This window comes from Cervus elaphus, chromosome X (assembly GCF_910594005.1).
Source record: "Cervus elaphus chromosome X, mCerEla1.1, whole genome shotgun sequence".
NCBI lineage: Eukaryota > Metazoa > Chordata > Mammalia > Artiodactyla > Cervidae > Cervus > Cervus elaphus.
Genome location: NC_057848.1, coordinates 41,639,111 through 41,653,233, shown reverse-complemented (window position 1 = coordinate 41,653,233; position 14,123 = coordinate 41,639,111). Strand labels below are relative to the sequence as shown.

Below are 14,123 nucleotides of genomic sequence, written 5' to 3'. Positions count from 1 at the left end.
TTTTGAAACTAGAGAGAGGTGGTGGGAGCATAATATTAAGAATGTGCTAAATGCCACTAAACTGCAAACTAGAAAACAGTTCATTGTATGCTGGTGAATTTCATTTCAATACTAAAAGGGGAGCACGGAAGCAGATGTTCTTTCTTTCAATACTTTCTTTCCATACTATTTTCTGCAGTTGAAGTCAATTTGAGGGAAGTTTTCCTTCCTTTATGGCTGCTGGGGCTGACACTTTTCAGCCCATCCCATAAAGAACACTGAAAAATTACTTCATCTCATGCAGGATGCTTCAGAATCTATACAGACCCTTGCCTCTCTACAAGGAAATAGGAGTAGTTCCCCAATAGAACCTATTGTTTCCTTTAATGTGTAGGGAAGATATATTTTTCTTTTTTCCCTATTAGTCAATTGAGTAGCAAAATGTTCTTTGGGTTTCCAATAACCTGGTCTTCAACTTAAGAGTAAGAGAGTAGGTACTTTGGAACTTTTACAAAGGTTCTTGGGATGCAATGCTTTGACAGAGAGAGCAATGCCACTTCTTGTCTTGTCTCATAAGTTATTTTTTGTCATCTGTATGACATAGATTTACTTACTTAACTCTCACTTTTTAATATAATCACTTGAGCTGCACTATGATTTTTCAGGCATGTCCTGATATATACCAAAAGCAGGGCAAAGAGTAGAAAGACCCAGAATCCAGGAAGAAAAAGTGAGTTTGATAAGAGCCAATTTGGAGAAGAGATTAGAACACTACACATATGACATTAAATGTATGTTTTCACTCTGGGACACTTCAACAATGAAAGGCTACTTGTTATATATATTTAAGGATAGACTGCTTTGCTTTTAAAAATGGCTTGAGTCCTAAATCACCCCTTTCCAGCATAGCAGGGATAGAAAATTATGATATGGATTCAGAGTCTTGAATATAAAAAGTCCTGGTGGCAACAGCTATACTACTATTTTTTAGTAATTCCCCTTGATCAAAGATTTATGTGGCAGACAAAACTGGAAAAGCTCCTCGTAAAAAGGTAATTCCAAGTAACTTATTATCCCCCCACTATCATCTGTTAGCAACTTTAGCCTCACCATCAAATTGAAAAGAAGTGATTCACACCTATATCTCTTCCCTGACCACATGGAAATCCAGTAAGTTTTTTATGTGTCTGTGAGGACAACATGGATTGTTCTCTGTAATGAGTGGAGAAGGGAAGATTGCTAGATAAAACTGCTGTGAGAAAAACTGGCATAATGTTAATTTTAATTTATATTTTAAACATTGCATCCTTAATTTCATTTGGAAAATTTAAATGAATATAAGGTAGGACTGGAATTTTAGGACTTTTCAGAATTCTTTAAGGTAGTAATTTAAGACCAAAATAAAATATATAGGTGAATGATGCAAATGTTTCAGTTACTTACCTCGAACTCGCGACGTTTCTCATAAATTGGAATGATCAACTTGGAAATTTCAGAAATTACTTCATAACGCTCTGCTTTCCATAATCCATCCACACATTGTTCTAGCAATTCCAGCAAAACTTCCTGCATTGAGAAAAAATGCAATCAAGAATTAGAGATACTTGAGCTCTGCACAAATATAGTTTGAACTATTTCAAATGAATAAAAAACAGAATGTACTAAATTTAAGGAAATGCACAGGAGTACAGTTGTGTAATGATATATTCTAAATGACATGCTTGAAACACTTGAAATTGAAACCACATTCTTAAAAGTATGAAATTAATATTGACAATAGAAAACTACTATTTACTTTGTTTAGCACGTAATAAAGATGTTAACCAAACTTACAAATGGTTAACATGTTGAGAAGTACTTTTAAAAGGGGATATGTTTTTCCAAACTGAGGATATTTAAATGTCTAACAGGGTAAGTTCCACTAAGCCTATAAATGTCCATGATTTTTGCTTTCTACTAAAATTATATTTACACACAGTTAATAGAGTCTTTAGGTAATTTCACAATTTTCAAGCTGCTGCATCAGTTACATCGGGGTTTATTAAAATGATGTGATTTTGGTCAATAATGCTTCCTTCCTAACAGTTGGTTCTAAAACCAGTGAGAATGATAGTATAATACCTCAAGATAGAGATCTCTGACCTTGCCATAATCACAGCTACTATAAAACAACCATCATAGCATGTTCTCAACAATGAAAAGATGATGCCGATTATTCATGCTATCCATATGTGTTAACAGTTTGTTTCTATCTTAAAGAGATGAATTTCAGTCCTATAAAACTGACTGCTACAACGGCTCTTAATGTATCTCCTCTAGTCAATTCTGAATTCATCTTCTTTCTAAACAAGCTCTTTTCCTTTTGTTTCACACCTAGCCAGTGGGTCATATCCTATAGACTCTGAGCTAGAAAATTAAAAGCAATTTTGACTTTACTCTTTGTTATAGGTTGAACTGTGTCCCTCACAAAGATAAGCTGAAGCCCTAACTCCCAGTGCCTCAGAATGTAACCTTATTTGGAAATAGGGTCACTGGTGATAATGATGAGTGAAGGTGATGTCATACTGGAGTGACTTACTGGAGTGATTAACTGGGTGAGCTTTACTCCAAAAGGACTGAGACAAACTGGGAGAACACCACGTGACTACAGAGGCAGTGACTGGAGTAATGTAGCTACGAGCCAAGGAAATCCAAGACCAACAGCTACCATCAGAGCGAGGAGGAGGCAAGGAAGGCTGCTACCCAGAGTCTCAGAGGGAACAGGGCCCTGGTGACACCTTGATTTCTAACCTCTGGACTCTAGAACTGTGAGACAATAAAGTTCTGTTATTTTAAACCACCCAGCTTGTGTACGTTGTTATGGCAACTCTAGGAAACTAATACACTCTCAGTCTTGCCTCAACCTCTAATCAGTTCATCGCCAAGTTCTGCCACTTTTACTTCCTAAAGATTTCTCAAATCTGACTCTTCCTCTCCATTTCTATTCTCATTGCTAAGATTCAGGGCGTCATTATTGTTTTCTAACAGATCTTCTTGCCTCCAGCCTTGGCACCTTCAAATCTATCTTCTGCAAATCTGCCAGTGGGTTTTGATTAAAATACAAACCAGACTATATCTCTCTTCCCTTAGAATCTCATGATGGCTCCCCATCATTTGCAGAACTAAGGACAAATTCCTTCATTTGGCACACAAGGTTTGCAGTGATCTGGCTGATATTTTATAAAATCATCATTCATCAAGCTCAGCCTTCTACTTTATGCTCCTCCAACAGTGATGAACTACTATTAGTTTCTCTGAAGCACCATGGTGTTGTCTTAACTTTGTGCCTTTGTCTATTCTGCACCCTCATGTCCTTCAATCCCTTTCACTTAGTTAACCCTGTAAGAAAAGTTAGATTTCACTTCTTCCAGGATCCTTCTCCTAATTAACAGAGTAGTGACACAAGAGACCTATTTTTCCTACTATGATACTACATTGGGTGGATATTTATCACTATACTAGCCCGTTACATATGTATCTGCCTTTACAAACAGGCTGTGACTCTTTAAGTGTAGGGACAATATATTTATTATATTGTTTTTTTCAGTCACTAGCAGGGTGTTAGTAAACAGATGTTCATTAAATGTTACTACTTAAATAATCTATATATTAACATTTAATAGTTAAATTTTCTATCAACAGTAGAAAGGAGGAACTTTGGGGAAATAAAAAAAAATCTATCAAAAACTAGTAATGTTTGTCCCAGGAATGTAAAGTTGGTTTACAATTAGGAAAAAATCCAATATAAACAGAAAGAGCCATGTAAACAGAATAAAAGAGAAAAAATGTGATGTCTAGCAATAGTTGCAGAAAAAGAATTTGAAAAAATTCAATATCCCTTTGCAACGTTAAAAAAGAATCCACCCAGAACAGGGAATCAAAGAGATTGTTCTCAATCCGATAAAGAGCATTTATTAAAAACCTGCAGGCTGAACACTCTTCTCCTAAATTTGGGAACAAGTCAAACTGTCTGCTCTTATCATTTCTATTCAACATTATGCTGAAGGTGCTAGCCAGTGTAATAAGGCAAGAGAGAAACAAAGAGAGGAAGGAAAGAGATCAGGAAATGTGGAACTTGTCTTTCTGTGCAGATGACAAGATGGTGTATGTAGAAAATCCTAAGGAATATACAAACTACTAAAACAAATATGAGGATTTAGCAAGGTTGCAGATCATAAGATCAACATATAGAATCACTGTATTTATGTATACTAGCAACAACAAATTGAAAAATAAGATTAAAAAACCAAATAATACTATTCCCAGTAGCATCAGAACATCCATTATCTAACAAAATACCCAGGAACGGACTTCAACTCTGAAAAAGCACAAAACATTGCTAGGTGAAATTAAAAACCTAAACAAGACTTGATTGAAAGACTCAGTATTGTTAAAGCTATCCATTCTCCATGTAGTGATATATAAATGTAACACAATTTCCACAAAGCTTCCAGCAGGATATTTTGAGGAAAGAGAAAAGATGATCTGAAATTCTATATGGAAATCAAAGGATACAGAATAGCCAAAGTGACTTTGAAAAAGAACAAAGTTGAAGAACTAACACGATATTATTCCATAGCTTACAAACTTGCAGCAATGAAGACAGTGTGATATTGGCATCAACACAGTCAAATAGGTCAGTGGCACAAAACAGAGTCTAGAAATAGATCACAAACGTATAAAGAAGTGAAATTTAACTAAGGTGCCAAAGCAATTCAGCAGGGGTGAAAGAAGTTTTATTTCTCCCCAAATGGTGTGGACCATGTAAAATACCTGTCTACAAAAAATGAATCTTGACTTCTATCTCATTATATGCTCAAAACTGAATTCTAAAGAGATTATAGACCCAAACATAAAACTCAGGAACAAAGTTCATAACAGAACATATCAGGCAATATTTTCACAGTCTTGAGGTAAAGAAGGATTTCTCAGACCAAACATACACACACACACACACAAACCATTAAAAAAGAGTAAATTGAACTTTATCAAAAGCAAAACTTTCTGCTCAATAAAAGACTTAGTGAAGAAAACAAATAAATGAATCAAACACTGGTAAATAATCTGCAGCACATCTATCTGACAATGGACTTATATCCAGAATATAGAAATAACTCCCATAAATCAACAACAAAAAGAATGATGCAATTTCTGAAATGGGCAAAAGAATTGAACAAACATCCCATGAAAGACAAAGAACCACATGAAAAATGCTCAACACCATTAGTCATTAGAGAAGTACAAATGAAAAACACAGTGAGATACTACTTCATGTCTAATAGGATGACAAAAATATGAAAAGATTAGCAACAGCTAATGTTGGTGAGGAAGTGAAGCAGCTGGAACTCTCATCCAATGTTGGTGGGATATAAAATGGTCCAACCACTTTTAAAAACTCTGACAATTTCATATAAAGTTACATATAAAACATCCTGAGGAACCAGCAGGGTATTTACTCAAAATAAACTAAAGCATATGTCCATAAAAGGTCACAGATAAGAATGTTTAAAGCAGCCTTATTCATAACAGTCCCAAACTGGAAGCAATCCAAAATCCATCCACAGGAGAATGGGTTTTAAAATGTTACATCAAAAGAATAGAATATTTAGTCATGAAAAAGAACTTATGATTTACTCCACAACATGGATGTATCTCAAAAATTTTCTGCCAACCAAACGAGGCAGATACAAAAGGTAGATACTGAATGATTTCATTTTTATGACACCAAATACTGTTAAAACTAATCTACATCAGATATTGGGGCTAGGCAGACTGACTGGAAATGGGCACAATGGAACTTTCCGGGGTAATGCACATGTTCTATTTTTTGTTTCTCGTGGTAATGTGTTACCATGGTGTTATACGGGTGTAGACAACTGTCAAAGTTCATCAAGTTGTCCACCTAATATGTGTGCATTTTATTGTATGTTAATTTATCTTTAAAACTATTTTAAATCAAAAGTCAGAAATGCAGTCTTAAAAACAAATTAAATTATTAACGGGTTAATTCACCTACTTAAAGAAGTCACTAAATGAACAACAGTTTGTATCTTTCATTTCAATAAAACTTGTAAATCAGTGGCAGTTATTTTCCATTGGCTAGGGCACAAGGAAGAAGCCTATTATATAAACTGAAACATAAAATGGCACTATGGAGAATATGATTCTATCTGTATACCTTAAATGAAAAGCACACATAAATTATTACTGTAGAACACAAAAGAGTTCCAACAAATGTGTTTACATAGGAAACTGATTATAGTTCTTGACTAATAAGAAATATTACTACTTTCCTTTGGAGTACAAAACAGGGTCAGGCATAAGGCCACTTCTATGACTAAGCTGAAGCTGCTGTTTGGAAAAAAGGACATAACTGCAGTTGTGCTAATCCACTTATCTCCCATGAATTCCCTGGAATCTTTCTGTTGTGAGCCCACACAAACTGGAGATCTTACATGAAAATCATCTAAGTTTAACTAAAACCCCAAAAATGAATTAATTTACCCCAGGATTCACACTCAAGCAATGAACTGGGATTAAAATTCAAGTATCTGATTATCTGTTAAGATTAATTAATCCAGCAAACACGTTTTAAACATCAACTCTTCTAAGTTCTGGGAGTAAAAGCAAAGTTTACTATCCAGTTGGTCAGTGATAAAGCCTGACATTTATGTCGCACCTAATGACTTACAAAGAACCTTCATGTTTATTGTAAAGTGACCAGAATAGTATTATTGTCTTTATTTTATTATTTTTCACTTAAGAAATATTTATTCATTTCATACTATGTGCTAATCATTTTGGGCTTCCCTGGTGGTGCAGACGCTGAAGAATCTGCCTGCAATGCAGGACACCCAGGTTTGATCCCTGGGTCGGGAAGAGGCCCTGGAGAAGGAAATGGCAACCCACTCCAGCATTTTTGATCCTAGACGGGCTCCTACTGTTATTAATCTTTTTTTCTTTTCAACTGGAGGATAATTGCTTTACAAGCTTGTGTTCATTTCTGCCACACAACATGAATCAGTCATTAAGTGTGTGTGTGTGTACCCTCTCTCTTGAGCCTCCCTCCCACCCCTAGATCCTAGCCCTCTAGGGCATCACAAAGCAACAGGTTGACCTCCATGTGTTATACACCAACTTCCCACTAGCTATCTGTTTTACATATGGTCATGTATATGTTTTAATGCTACTCTCTCAATTCATCCCACCCTCTCCTTACCCCCACTGTGTCCACAAGTCTGCTCTCTACATCTGTGCCTCTAGTTATGCTGATGAGGAGAGAGACTCATAGAGAAGTAGTAGGCAAAAAAAAAAAAAAAGAGGTAGGAGGTAAAGCTTCTAGGCATAGATCAGTTTACCTAAATGAACCAGAGCTAACTTGAAATTGCTTATATTTAAAAAATACAGTTCGTGCTCGCTTCGGCAGCACATATACTACAATTGGAACGATACAGAGAAGATTAGCATGGCCCCTGCGCAAAGATGACACACAAATTCGTAATGTGTTCCATATTTTTAGAATGGGTGAAAATAATAGCAAATGAAGAAACAGACAAAAGATTAATCTCAAAAATATACAAGCAACTCCTACAGCTCAATTCCAGAAAAATAAATGACCCAATCAAAAAATGGGCCAAAGATCTAAACAGACATTTCTCCAAAGAAGACATACAGATGGCTAACAAACACATGAAAAGATTCTCAACATCACTCATTACCAGAGAAATGCAAATCAAACCCTCAATGAGGTACCATTACACAGCAGTCAGAATGGCTGCTATCCAGAAGTCCACAAACAATAAATGCTGGAGAGGGTGTGGAGAAAAGGGAACCCTCTTACACTGTTGGTGGGAATGCAAGCTAGTACAGCCACTATGGAGAACAGTGTGGAGATTCCTTAAAAAACTGGAAATAGAACTGCCATATGACCCAGCAATCCCACTCCTGGGCATACACACCGAGGAAACCAGAACTGAAAGAGACACGTGCACCCCAATGTTCATCACAACACTGTTTATAATAGCCAGGACATGGAAGCAACCTAGATGCCCATCAGCAGATGAATGGATAAGGAAGCTGTGGTACATATACACCATGGAATATTACTCAGCCATTAAAAAAAATTCATTTGAATCAGTTCTAATGAGATGGATGAAACTGGAGCCCATTATACACAGTGAAGAAAGCCAGAAAGATAAAGACCAATACAGTATACTAACGCATATATATGGAATTTAAAAAGATGGTAATGATAACCCTATATGCAAAACAGAAAAAGAGACACAGATGTATAGAACAGACTTTTAGACTCTGTGGGAGAAGGCGAGGGTGGGATGTTCAGAGAGAACAGCACTGAAACAAGCATACTATCAAGGGTGAAACAGATCACCAGCCCAGGTGGGATGCATGAGACAAGTGCTCAGGGCTGGTGCACTGGGAAGACCCAGAGGGATGGGGTGGAGAGGGAGGTGGGAGGGGGCTTCAGGATGGGGAACACATGTAAATCCATGGCTGATTCATGTCAATGTATGACAAAAACCACTACAATATTGTAAAGTAATTAGCCTCCAACTAATAAAAATAAATGGAAAAAAAATAAAAAATACAGTTCATAGAGTACAAAGTTTGTCTCTATCACTTTAAACTGCTGCTTTTTATGTTTCTTAACACAATCTTAAAAAAAAATTCATTTCTATGGGCCTGCAAGCACTTCAGTCTCCCTCCTTTTGTTGTTTCTTTTTTTGGTCTTCACATTCCTTAATTGTGAATGTCACTGTGATTCAGTTCTTGGTTCTCTGGTCTTCACTTGCTATATTATCTCCCATTATCAGTGTGCTTTGCTTCTCACACAGCTATGACTTCCAGATGTGGCTCCGCAACCCTGATCTCTCTCCTTAGATTCAATTCTGAATGTCTAATGACATAATGTTGTTTCCATTTCAGTAACCTTCTACTGATACTTCAAATTCAATACTCATCAAAAAATGGAATTCATCACCTTCCCTGTAAAATCATCCATCCGTCATTTTTCTATAAATATCCAAACCTGAAATCTCAGTGCTACTTTTGACTCTTCTACATAGCCAACAAGTCTTCCTCTTTTCCTGAGTGTTCCCTGAACCTGTCACAAGCTGGGTTTAGGCCTGGCTGCTTCACAACTGGATACTTAGGGTAGCCTGCATTCCAGCCTCTGCCCCCAGCCACCATCCATCAAACTCCAATATATTTCCCACATTACCACCAATTTAACCTTTCCTCCTGCTTCATTGCATCTTGTTATTATTCTGCTCAGAAACCTTTGATAGCAATTCAACAGTCTAATCAATTAAGTCCAGACATTCAAAGTTTCTCAAATTTGAACCTCCACTACTACTCTTCCCTATGCAAACCCAATGGCTTAGCCAAAATGATCCATTTACTCTTCCTCCTAAAACAAACCTTACATGTTCCCACCTCTTAACTTTTACCCCAGCTATTCACCGCCGCTGCTGAAATGACTTCAGGGTATCCTCATTCTTTAAACCTCTCTCTAGTCCTAACTCTCCTCAGCCCAAAGGTTATCTCTCACCTTTGACTCTGCCTATTGTCTGTATTATTCAAATGGCACTGTCTTGCTTTTCTCCATTTTGTGTAGGTGGGTTGTCTCTTTAGGTAGACTCTGGAGGTCAGGGATCAGCCATAACTAATTATTTTAATCCTCTTCTATCACCAAGTCCAAAGTCTTATTAAGTGAGTGACAACTGCAGCTATTCACTATCCACATGAAGCTCAGAGCAGAAACTTTTCCATCTTAAAAACACCTGGGGAAGCAACCTAGAGGCCCATCAGCAGAAGAATGGATAAGGAAGCTGTGGTACATATACACCATGGAATATTACTCAGCCATTAAAAAGAATTCATTTGAATCAGTTCTAATGAGATGGATGAAACTGGAGCCCATTATAAAGAGTGAAGTAAGCCAGAAAGATAATGACCAATACAGTAGACTAACGCATATATATGGAATTTAAAAAGATGGTAACGATAACCCTATATGCAAGACAGAAAAAGAGACACAGATGTATAGAACAGACTTTTGGACTCTGTGGGAGAAGGCGAGGGTGGGATGTTTCGAGAGAACAGCATCGAAACATGTATATTATCTAGGGTGAAACAGATCACCAGCCCAGGTTGGATGCATGAGACAAGTGCTCGGGCCTGGTGCACTGGGAAGACCCAGAGGGATAGGGTGGAGAGGGAGGTGGGAGGGGGGATCGGGATGGGGAATACATGTAAATCCATGGCTGATACATGTCAATGTATGACAAAAACCACTACAATATTGTAAAGTAACTAGCCTCCAACTAATAAAAATAAATGAAAAAAAAAAAAAAAAAAACACCTGGAAGCCTCCTCTCCTTAGCTGTTATACTGTTAACTCTATTTTTTATGGAGAGGTCCTCAAAGTATGGTACCTGTGATCTGGTTACTGGAAAGGATGATGATACATGGTACCTTTCTCAAACCAGACAGTAAGAACTGTTGCAGAGATAGGGCTCCACATTCCAAAAAGGGACATCTGATCCCAGGGTAGTTATAATCCTTACAGTTCATCAACCCTTAGTTACCTTTCAAATTAAGTTAGCTGTAATAATTTCTTAAAGTAAATATATTTAAAGAAGTTAAATTTATCTGACAATGTAGGCCCTGGAATCTTACTTCACTATAATGGACATCCATCATTCCAGCATCCTCCTTCATTGCTCCTTCTTCATCTATGTTGGGAGTAATTTTCTTGAAGGCTGAACATCCATTAGGGAATAATTCTGTATAAATAAAAAGCAGTGAGGTAAATTTACTTTTTAAAAGTGTTTTGTAAATGAGAGACAGACTTACATGGATTACCTATCCTTAAAAATAAACACATACTTTTGGTAAGAAACAAAGTTCAATTTTCTGTTACAAAAAAAAAAAAAAAAAACTTTTTTACCAATTCTACCTACTATGTATCCTACCAGTCTCTTCCCCAAATGATGAGCTCAAGGTACGTACAAATAAGTTTCATTCTCTGATTATCCCTCATCTGCAATGCCTAGTATAGTGAAAGTTTCCTAATATGATCTATTTATTGACTAAGCCAAAGCCTTTGACTGTGTGGATCACAATAAACTGGAAAATTCTGAAAGAGATGGGAATACCAGACCACCTGACCTGCCTCTTGAGAAACCTGGATGCAGGTCAGGAAGCAACAGTTAGAACCGGACATGGAACAACAGACTGATTCCAAATAGGAAAAGGAGTACATCAAGGCTGTATATTGTCACCCTGCTTATTTAACTTATATGCAGAGTACATCATGAGAAACGCTGGGCTGGATGAAGCACAAGCTGGAAGCAAGACTGCTGGGAGAACTATCAATAACTTCAGATATGCAAATGACACTACCCTTATGGGAGAAAGTGAAGAAGAACTAAAGAGCCTCTTGAAGAAAGTGAAAGAGGAGAGTGAAAAAGTTGGCTTAAAGCTCAACATTCAGAAAACTAAGATCATGGCATCTGGTCCCATCACTTTATGGCAAATAGATGGGGAAACAATGGAAACAGTGGCTGACTTTATTTTTTTGGGCTCCAAAATCACTGCAGATGGTGATTGCAGCCATGAAATTAAAAGACGCTTGCTCCTTGGAAGGAAAGTTATGACCAACCTAGACAGCATATTAAAAAGAAGAGACATTACTTTGTCAACAAAGGTCCATTTAGTCAATGCCATGCTTTTTCCAGTAGTCATGTATGGATGTGAGAGTTGGACTATAAAGAAAGCTGAGTGCAGAATTGATGCTTTTGAACTGTGGTGTTGGAGAAGACTCTTGAAAGTCCAACTGCAAGGACTCTGCAAGGAGGTCCAACCAGTCCATCCTAAAGGAGATCAGTCCTGGGTGTTCATTGGAAGGACTGATGTTGAAGCTGAAACTCCAATACTTTGACCACCTGATGGGAAGAGCTGACTCATTTGAAAAGACCCTGATGTAGTGAAAGATTGAAGACAGGAGAAGGGGACAACAGAAGATGAGATGGTTAGATGGCATCACTGACTCGATGGACATGAATTTGGGTAAACTCTGGGAATTGGTGATGGACAGGGAGGCCTGGCGTGCTGCGGTTCATGGGGTTGCAAAGAGTCATACACAACTGAGTGACTGAACTGAACTGAAATGAACTGAATATGATCTAAAACTTATTAACACTTTGATCCTGTGTATGTTTATCGTCTGTCACCTAAACAAAGAGGGCATGTACTTTTCAGGTAAACATTGAATGAGCTTTTGTAATCATCTCTAGTTCCTTGTTTTACTGGAGAATTGGAAAAGTGGCCTACGACTTGAAAAGAGAGGTAGGAAATAAAATAGATGCCAGGGATGAGGCACCCTGAGAGAAACAGGATGGGGCACTGGAAGAACCAGAGCTTTTGGAGTTAGACAGACCCAGTTTTATCATTAACTGTGCGATTTGAGACATGTTTCTCTCTCTAGGACTGTATCTGTAAAACAGATGACAATGACTTATAAGAATTCAATGAAATGTAAAGTGTTTAGAGCAGCACCTAACATATAACAAGTGTTTAATAAATTTGTTTTACCAAAGCTACCAACAAGTAAACTAGGTTTCTCGAGATAAAATTAAATAATTGCTAGCAGTTGGTATAGTAAGTGACTGCAGTTGAACTGTTGGGAGGTAAGAAGTGAGCCCCAGCTGAGAACAGCTGCTGTAGGATTGTGGACCAGACTGTTATCATCAAACACGAGTCTGGGGATAGAAGCCCACATGGTTGTTCTACAGATTTTGCACTTAGGAACACATCCAGACACTCTTGCTGTGGTTGCATTTACCCCTATATAAGTGGGTTGTCACTTTAGAGGGAAATTCAGTCTCCTCATAACAGAATCTGCTAGTCAGCAGAAAATCACTGGTTGCAAAGGGGACGAACAACTTTTGCTACCTACTGTTCTACAATCTAATAGTGATGCTTAGAAATGATGATGTTCTCACAACTAAGTATTTGGTAAGCTTCCTGGTGTTAGAGGCTGGAGAAGGAAGAAGGAAGGTTTAAGAAAGCCAAACTTCATACTGAGATTTCTCAGCATTCTGATGGAAAAAGGGTCACGTATCATGGCTTGGTCTATGGGACACTCGTTGTGTATTAGTGCGTTGTGAGAGCTTTTGGAAATTTAGGAGAAAACATCCCACTTGATTCATAAAGTGAAGGGTTAGTTAGGCAGTTAAGGAAGAGGGCCCCAAAACTTGAGAACAGGTAAAGAATATAGTCCTTAACAAAGAAAAGAGTCAACCTCCTGAGGGCCTCAGGCAGCTACATCCAAGACTGGGGGAAAAATTCTGTCTACTCTGAGGATAGTTTATTCTAAAAGATTCCCACATCCAGGGTTTCTAGAGAGGGCCGGGATTCAGGAGAGGATAAAAAGGGGCCAAAGCATCTCAGGAAAGGGTCTTTTGGTGTGTATCTCAAGTAGAGGGAGGGTAAATTATGGTTCCTCTCAGAAACAAACAGGTTAAGAGCTACTTTTGGACTCTGTGGTCTACATCATCTGGTGTAAAGACTACTCTTAAGGATTTTTTTAGCTTCAGAGTCCACTCTTCTTGCTAAGTGCATTATCTTGATTCCTATGCCTGATGATGCATCTCTAATTAGAGAAGCACATATATATACACATAAACACACATATCCATATATATAAATATATATGTTCTTGTTTGTTTAAGTTATCAACACCCACCAAACTATCCAATGATAATAGGACTCTCTTTTGTGGGTCTTCAAAATGCCTGGGGAAAACTTGGATTCCCTTTAGTCTTGTTTCATTGAGTCTTGTTTCAGATGAAACAAGTTACTAAATCTAGGCCAGTGTATATGTGTTTGAGAGCTCTTCTGTAGCCCTGTGTAGCTTTATACCACCTGGTCTTAAAGGGTCTGCTTTAAATCTTTCTGGTATGTGACCTGGATTCCTGATTCTGCCCTTCAGAGCTGTGGCTTCTGTTTTCCTGATGTTATCCTAGGGCAAGCAAGATGCAAACTGTCCAAGTAGACGACTACCTTGAGCAAGAATGGTCCCG

The 14,123-nt window shown here is 37.7% G+C and overlaps 1 protein-coding gene and 1 non-coding gene across 3 annotated transcripts in view; one reads left to right on the top strand and one right to left on the bottom strand.

The window, feature by feature from the left end:
* DOCK11 (dedicator of cytokinesis 11) overlaps positions 1–14,123 on the bottom strand; it is a 202,450-nt gene that overhangs the window by 18,047 nt on the left and 170,280 nt on the right. For both annotated transcript variants that reach the window (XM_043895989.1, XM_043895990.1), the window contains 2 exons: positions 10,717–10,823; positions 1,423–1,545 (listed from right to left, as the gene is read on the bottom strand). In XM_043895989.1, coding sequence (XP_043751924.1) covers positions 1,423–1,545; positions 10,717–10,823 — 230 coding nt within the window. The remainder of the gene's footprint in view (positions 1–1,422; positions 1,546–10,716; positions 10,824–14,123) is intronic.
* Positions 7,429–7,535, top strand: LOC122690990. Its single transcript, XR_006340241.1, has one exon. It is a non-coding gene; the product is annotated as a U6 spliceosomal RNA (small nuclear RNA).